Raw genomic sequence first — 8252 nt, 5'->3', positions numbered from 1 at the left:
GCGGTTCAGGACAGCCTGGCCCTGCGTGTAGACGAACGGCTTCCTCTTTCCTGCTGTCTGCTCCGGAGCCAACCAGCAAACCTAAGAGGAGGCAAGGCCCTTTGGGAACTGACACCCTGCACTGACACCCTGCACAAGCGCAGCGCGGCCGGGCGGAGCTGGCCGGAGGGGAGGCTTGAGGCAACCCTCAGGACCCTCCGCCCGCCAGTCCAGCTCAGACCGCGACGCTCTCTCCCCCTGTGTATTTAATCCCCCTGGAGTCCAGGCCAAGGTCTGACGTCCACTTCCCAGGGTGGACAGCACCAAAGGGCCACTCCTCTGTGTGTCCCATGGGCCGTCTCAAGCATTCCTGGGGTGGCCTCCGACCCCCTGGCCCTGCCTCCCTCCTCTGTCCCCCCCGCTGTAGTAACTTCTCACCAAAAAACAAATACTGAATAAGCTGTTCTTGAACTTGTGATAAAAGACACAGAAAGGCAGAAGCTAACAGCAAGGAGTCTGATTAATGTGTGTTCTCCATCCCTCCAATCCACCCGTCCAGAATAAACGTGTTTTACATTATAGGCATTGGCTATGAGCCTTGTCTTCTGTCAGCCCTTAATCAAGAGCACATCTGAACGATTTTTACAAACCCAAATCCTGCCCACAGCGAAGAGAAGTTCACCTGTAACACAGATGCCACCGCGGGGGGTGAGGAGGGTGTGTGTCAGCACCGCACACCACGGAGAGGTTAGAACAGGGTCAGGTGGCTCCAGGAGGGTTTCATAGGGGAAGCAAAACTCCCTGGCTGGGCCTTCAAAAGTGGGCAGGATTTAGACGGCAGGAAGGAAAGGGAGGAGAGACCCTCCAGGAGGCGGGCGGCAGCGTGAGGACGGCGCGGGGGAGTGCAGCTTCCAGCAGAGGTGGGCACCCACCCGGCAGCTGTGATGAAGGGCTTTGAGCACAGAGGCACTGGAGACCAATTTTCTCCCCCCTGGGAACGACACTCAAGTTTAAGGACGAGAACATTCCCTGAGGTGTCTCTTGTTCTTTTTAAAATTAATTATTAATTAATTTGGCTGCGTGGGGTCTTAGTTGCGGCACGAGGGCTTCCCTCTAGTTGTGGTGCATGGGCTTACTTGCCCTGCGGCATGTGGGATCTCAGTTCCCCGACCAGGGATGGAACCCATGTCCCCTGCACTGGAAGGCAGATTCGTAACTACCGGACCACCAGGGAAGTCCTGAGACCAATTTTTAAGAGGCACAAGGGAGACACAATGGGATGCTGGGGTTTTCTTTGCTTGAGAATGTGTGTGTGCGTGTGTGATGAGTCTCGTTCCAGAGTCCAGTACAGACGGAAGCAGGGGAGAGAGAGGAACGTCCTGGTGCAGAAACCCAACAAGCTCTGCCTCAGCCCGGAGACCGGAGGTACATTTGCACAGCAAATAAAGGTACCGGAGGTATATTTGCACAGCAGCCATAAATCCTGTCAACACTGTTGCCCTCACTACAACGTTACAAAAATGACACCTTATCTCTGTGAACTTCTGCTCAGTTTTGCTGCGAAACCGGAACTGTTCTAAAAAATAGTCTATGAAAAACAAACAAACCTCCATAACCCCAGTCTAATCATGAGAAAAACAACAGACAAATTCCAATAGAGGGTATCACACTCCTCCAAACTATCAAGGTCACCACAACAGGAACGTCTGAGAAACTGTCACAGCCAAGAGGAGCCAAAGGAGACGTGACAGCGGAACACACAGTGGATTTCTGGATGGGACCCTGGAGCAGAAAAAGACACATTAAAAACTAAGGTTGTGGGGCTTCCCTGGTGGCGCAGTGGTTGAGAGTCCGCCTGCCGATGCAGGGGACATGGGTTCGTGCCCCGGTCCGGGAAGATCCCACGTGCCGCGGAGCGGCTGGGCCCGTAAGCCATGGCCACTGAGCCTGCGCGTGCTCCGCAACGGGAGAGGCCACGGCAGTGAGAGGCCCACGTACCAAAAAAAAAAAAAAAAAAAAAAAAAGCTAAGGTTGTGGACTTCCCTGGCGGTCCAGTTGTTATAACTCCGTGCGTCCACTGCAGGGGGGCAAGGGTTCCATCCCTGGTTGGGGACCTATGCTCCTACATGGCATGCCGTGCGGCCAAAAAAATAAAATGAAATAAATTTAAAAAAAAACAACTAAGGTTGCTGTACACCTGAAACTTACACAACATTGTAAATCAACTATACTCCAATATAAAATAAAAATTTAAAAAACACTAATAATACCTTGTACATGAAAGTCGCTCAATAAATATCAGTTATTATTTAAAAAAAAACTAAGGAAATCTGGAAAAACTGTGGATCCCAGTTTATAATAAAGTATCAATACTGTCTCATTAACTGTAACAAATGTATCCCACTTGTAAAACGCTAGTAAAGGGTAAACAGTGTGTGTGTGGAAGCGGCTTATGGAGACTCTGCACTATCTGCTCAGTTTTCCTGGCAATCTAGACACCTATATATCTATCTGTTTAGGCTGCGCCAGGTCTTAGTCGCGGCACGCAGGATCTTCACTGTGGCATGCGTGATCTTTAGTTGCGGCATGCAGGTGGGATCTAGTTCCCTGACCAGGGATCGAACCCGGGCCGCCTGCATTGGCAGCATGGAGTCTTAGCCACTGGACCACCAGGGAAGTCCTCTACACAGCTTTTTAAAAAATAAATCCTATTAATGAAAACAACTGTAATGAGTCGGCAGTAAGAGGTACCAGGCACCGTATTAGGACTTTACATAACGACAACTCATGTAACTATTGTCAGGCTTAGCTCAATAAACACTGACTATCATCCCCTCAACCACAATTCCTTCTCGTCATCTTTGCTTGAGTTTTCTTTGGTTCTCGGCTTTGTTTTATTGACATGAAGAGAAGAAAATGAAGGAGGCTGGCAGGACACACACTATAGAGTCCAAGTCAGGCAGATGCTGCGACCCACGGTGTCCAAGGTGAGCGCCCTCCCTGGGACGGTGGCAATGAGAGGAAGGAACAGGCACAGTGCCACCAGTGGAGCCTTCACAGGGCAAAGGACAGTTCTTCGTCAAGCGTGTATCTCTGCCACCACGTCTTAAATGAAAGCTATTTAGCTCCGATATTTAATTTGGGGTGCCACTTTTGTTAGGCACACCCAGGAGGGCCTAATTTTTCCACTCATCCTATTTAATTTCTGCCCCAAACCAGGAACTAAAATATACTAGAGCAACCAAACACATTTCCAGATGGCATGTTATCCCTAGAGGTCCCTGGGTTTCTCCTCTGCCTTGGAGGTCCGTCTACATTGCTTTGGACTTTAATTTTTTAAACAAGTTCTATCATAAGGTTCATTTACTTCCCGAATGGTGAAAGATGGAAACAGAACTGCCCCTGGAGCGAAGAGCTGCAACAGCAGAAGCGGAAGTACACCCAAATAAGCAAGCTTCCGTGGAAGGCAGGCAGCCAGCTGAGACCTGTAGCACACCCCATCCAAGAAAGGACCGGCAGCCACGCCCGGACAGTCACAGATGTGGACACGTGACCTTCCGCTTTCCGATCGACAACATTTGCCGCCCCCCGCCCCCCAGTTAAGATTTGACTCAACCAACAGAGAGAAAGCCAAGTTATTGCAAAGCCTGGTACACCCTAATTCTGGTTCTCACTTTTACTCAGATTTTTTTGTTCATCAAACCCAGGACTTCGCAGGAGGAAACACTACTAACTGCCCAGTTTCGAGCTGTTTCAGCCCAAGGCATTAGGAGGGCACCTGCAACAAAGGACTGAGTCAGCAGCGGGTGACCAGCCAGCACTGTCAGGCCGCCCTAGAGGACAGCGGAGCAGCTCATCACCAGGGCCCAGCCTAGGCCGAGCGCAGCGACAACCCTAAGTTCTGTTCGTGAACCGTCTGCTGTCCAGCTTGGAGGAGGTGACCTCCTCGGGCAGACGTGGACTAGAGACAGCGGTGCCGTGGGAGGGAAGGGTGGGGGGAGCATCTGGATGAGGATGGGGCGGAGGGATGGGAGGGGAGGTGGGAAGGGATGACGGGAGCGCATCTGCACGAGGAGGGGCGGGAGGAGGGGCCGGCGCGGGGCTGGGCACTCACCCCGGGTCCTTCGCCGACGCGGTAGGTGAGCTGCACCCGCAGGCGCTCGCCGGCGATGCAGGGCTGCGGGAAGCGCACGCACAGGGCCTGGCCGTAGTGCGAGAAGGGCCGCGTGCACACCGGCACCGGCTCCGGCTCCGGCTCCGGCTGCCCCGCGTCCGGCCGCTCCCGCCGCAGAGCCGCCGCCGTCACCTCCACGCACGGGTGCGAGTCCAGCCGCAGCTCCGCGGCGCCGCCGGGCTCCAGGCAGCGCAAGTCCAGCACCACCGAGCCGCTCAGCCCGCGGCAGCCCGGGCCCGGACCCGGAGGCCCGAACTCGGCCCGCAGGTCCAAGTGCAGGTGCAGCAGCTCGAAGGCGCGGAAGTTGGAGGCCGACGCCACGTCCTCGGCCTGCGCTGAGTGCAGTACCCGCCGGCCGGCCCCACGCCCGCTGCCCGCCATGGCCCCGCGCCGCCGCTGGACCGGGCCGCCGCAGGCCCCGCCCCACCGCGCAGGCCCCGCCCCGCCGCTTGTCGTGGTCCCCGGAGCTTCTGCAGCGCACCCGAGTGGGCCCCAACAGGCAGCGCTGGGCTCGCCCCGGCACTCAGCATGGCCACGCCCCAAAGCTCAGACTACGCCCCGCCGTTCGCCATGGCTTCCGTGCACTGGTGCAGGCCCCGCTCCTCAGACCACGCCCGGAACCGGCATGACCAAGCCACAAAGCTCAGACCACGCCCCGCAGCGCTGACCACGCCCCGCCGATTGCCAAGGCCCCGGTACAGCCTCACCCGGACCCTGCCGCCGGCCTCGCCCCACCGTGCAGACCCCGCCCCGAAACGCGACCGGGCCACGCCTCTCTTCTTGACTTTCCCCCACTCCCAGCTCTGCACCGGCGTCTCAGGACTTCCGACAGGCGTGCGGGTGGGGGGTGGGGGGGTACAACTTGATCCACCTTGGCCCGAGTTCATCCCACTGGGATGTTCCCCAGTCCCTTCTCTACTGAGGTTTCCCGTGTCCTACTCCTCCAGGCAGGCCGCACTGAGCCCGACTGCAAGGGTCCGGGTTGGAGGTCTCGAGGTCGCAAGCTCGACGCTCGCCCAATTATTAGGGCCGTGTCATCCTGGGCAACCTTCCCCAAGAAAGGGGACTCTTTCCAAGTCTCCTTGTACCTGTAAAACAGGAGGAATTATAGCATCTCTCGAGCTAGCTGTGAGAGCTCAATCGGAAACAGCATGGGATTCCACGCTGATGGGGGTCCTCCCGGGACTCCGGGTGCGCGAGTCCTTTGTCCTTCCGCCAAGGGATGGGGAGAGGCACTGCACCTTTAAGGCTGGGCGTCTACTGTGCCGCTTGTCCCCCCTCCTGAATGGGACAGCTCTTTGAGCCAGGTACACACACTTCCTGCTGTGTTTCTCTCCTGTACCAGCGGTTGCAGTAGCCCTTCTGTGACTAGGAGCCACTCGATGGTGAGATTTTTATGGATCAGCCAGGAAATGAAATTTTAAGAGACAATGTAGGGAGTTTTTCATAAAAGGAAATAGTATCCTAGTATGTTCTTCCTAGTTTTACACTGTTAAAATACATTTCATGAAATGCTTATAGTAGATATTTTAAAATTCCATATAAGGTCAATGTTAGTTTTCTTTTTTCTTTTTTAAGTTACTGGCTAGTGAAATCCAAAAACTTTGGAAAACCACTTTTCTGTGGCATTGAGCACAGTACTTGGTACTTAGTCATTCAATATAACTACCCTCAAATGATTCATTCCCTTATGCAATGCGGTTTTGTTGAGCATCTGCATACACCAGCCACTGGGCTGGGTGCTAAGGATACAATTGAAGCAAGCCTGGCACCGCCCCTGTCCTGGTGGTGCTCACGGGCCAGCTCACAACTTAACCTAGAGAAAAGGAAAAAGGTCACGACAACTCCATGTGCTGTGCTGTGACCTGGGAAGAACAGGATGCTACGGGAAGGCAGGAGAGACAACGGGCCTGATGTTTCCAGGTAAGTGTTGCTGGAGGAGGAGAGCCTTTTATCCTTTTTTTTTTTTTTTCCATAAATTTATTTATTTTTGGCTGTGTGGGGTCCTCACTGCTGCGCGTGGGCTTTCTCTGGCTGCGGTGAGCAGGGGCTACTCTTCACTGTGGTACGCAGGCTTCTCTTCGCGGTGGCTTCTCTTGGTGCGGAGCACGGGCTCTAGGCGCGGGCTTCAGTAGTGTGGCACACGGGACTTAGTTGCTCCACGGCATGTGGGATCTTCCCGTACCAGAGCTCGAACCCGTGTCCCCTGCATTGGCAGGCGGATTCTTAACCGCTGCACCACCAAGGTGGGCCTTTTATCCTTGGCTGTAGAGTCAAACATTTGTGGAACTATGCTGTTTCTCCTTTCAGCGTTAACTTCTCCCTGGGGATAAGAGCAGTCTCGTCCCATCCATTCTCCCTCCTTCCTTCCTTTTCTCCTTCCCTCACTTTTGAATGCTTAGAATGTAACTTATCTTGGACATTTTGAAATAATGGCTGAAAATCTTCTAGAATTGATTAAAGTGTGATTCTAAGGATTTAAAAGTTACAACAAATTGCAAGCAAAAGTATAAAAATAAACCTACACCTAGACATGTTTTAGTTAAACTGAGGAAGACCAAGACATAAAGGTCTTAAGAATACCCAAAGAAAAGAAGACAGGTTACTTATAAAAAAATGATAAATGGAAATTGGACCAAGGGCAGACCTCTCATTAGCAACAAGAGAGGCCAGAAGGCGTTATCTTCAAAACACTGAGGAAAAAACCCTGTCAACTTAGAACTGTATACCCAACTATCATCCAAGAATGAAGGCAAATAAATTTTCTGATGACAAAAATTCAGAGTTCACCATCAACAGACTCCTACTAAAGAACTTCTAAAGGAATTCCTTCAAGAAGGAAAATGAGATGAAAAAGGAATGGTGAGCAAAAAAAGTGGGGAAATTTAAACACTGTATAAAGCAACAATAATAAATATATATTAATAATGTTTGCATGAGGGAATGAGAATAAAATGAAAATATTAGACTAAAATGTATATAAGAAGAGGGGCTGACTCAAGTCAAAGCATTCTAAACTCCTTGGATTATCAGGAGGAGAGAGAGAAATGTGAGATTTCTTTCTTAGGTACGTGTTTTAAGATTTTAAAGAAAATCACTTAAGGACTATAAAATGAACATAACTCACAAGCCAACAAATGGGGAAATATGTGGTATGATTTTTAAAAATCAAGGATAAAAAGGAAATGAGCTGGATGGGACAGTACTTACCCCAGGCTGGAGGAAGCAGAGCTCATAAATACCCAGATGTAAACTACTCGTCAGTGTTCTAGCTCACATATTGGGGATGTACCTAACAGTATAACCTCAAACTACAGAAGGCAGAAGGTAACAGAATTACAAGGGAAATGGGCAAATCCGCCAACAGAGAGGTTTACGTACCTCACCCAGTAATTAACAGATCACACAGACAAAAGTCATACAGACATAAAAGATCTGTACAAAAATGTCACAATCTTGACCTAACCAACACACACCAAACTTTGCACCTAACCATCAGAGAAAACACACAAAACCATAGATAGGCCACGAAAAACTCCCAACAAATAAAAGAATCGATGGCACACAGAACAACATTCCTTTAACCTCAATGCAAGTAAGTTAAAACCAACGTTGGGAGCCAACTCTCCACGGATCACGTGCACTTCTGCACATCTTGCAAAAATGAGCCGCTGAGTGTCCTTTGTTCTGGACCATCTATCTGGTCGAGGATGCTTGTATAGAGAGCCACTCTGAAAGACAGATGGTGACTTCCTCTGGAGCAAAGGGTGAGTCTGCTTATCATAATGGTTCTCAACCAGGGCCGGTTTTGCCCACTAGGAGATATTTGACAACATCTAGAGACGCATTTGGTGGTTACAACTGGGAGAGGAGGTGCTGCTGGCATCCAGTGGGCAGAGGCCAGAGATCCTACATCCTACATTGCACAGGACAGGTCCCCACAACTGATTATCCAGCCCTAAACATCCACAGTGGTAAGGCTGGTAAACTGGCTTACACCCTCCCAAGACAGAGACAGGGTCTTGCTTTGGGGCAAAGGGAAGTCACGCTCACTATCTAGTATAATAAAGGTAATGTCTCCCTCAGAGGCAAAAGCAGG

At 51.4% G+C, this 8252-nt stretch overlaps 1 protein-coding gene across 1 annotated transcript in view; it reads right to left on the bottom strand.

Moving 5' to 3' along the window:
* Positions 1 to 4534, bottom strand: part of RNPEP (arginyl aminopeptidase) — a 15932-nt gene extending 11398 nt beyond the window's left edge. The window contains exons 1-2 of the mRNA XM_007456167.1: positions 4094 to 4534; positions 3 to 81 (exon numbers count right to left, since the gene is read on the bottom strand). Of these exons, the coding sequence (XP_007456229.1) occupies positions 3 to 81; positions 4094 to 4534 (520 nt within the window). The remainder of the gene's footprint in view (positions 1 to 2; positions 82 to 4093) is intronic.
* Positions 4535 to 8252: the final 3718 nt, after the last annotated feature.

Source organism: Lipotes vexillifer, unplaced genomic scaffold, assembly GCF_000442215.2.
Source record: "Lipotes vexillifer unplaced genomic scaffold, Lipotes_vexillifer_v1.1 scaffold1201, whole genome shotgun sequence".
NCBI classification, from domain to species: domain Eukaryota; kingdom Metazoa; phylum Chordata; class Mammalia; order Artiodactyla; family Lipotidae; genus Lipotes; species Lipotes vexillifer.
This window is presented reverse-complemented; position numbering and strand designations above follow the sequence as displayed.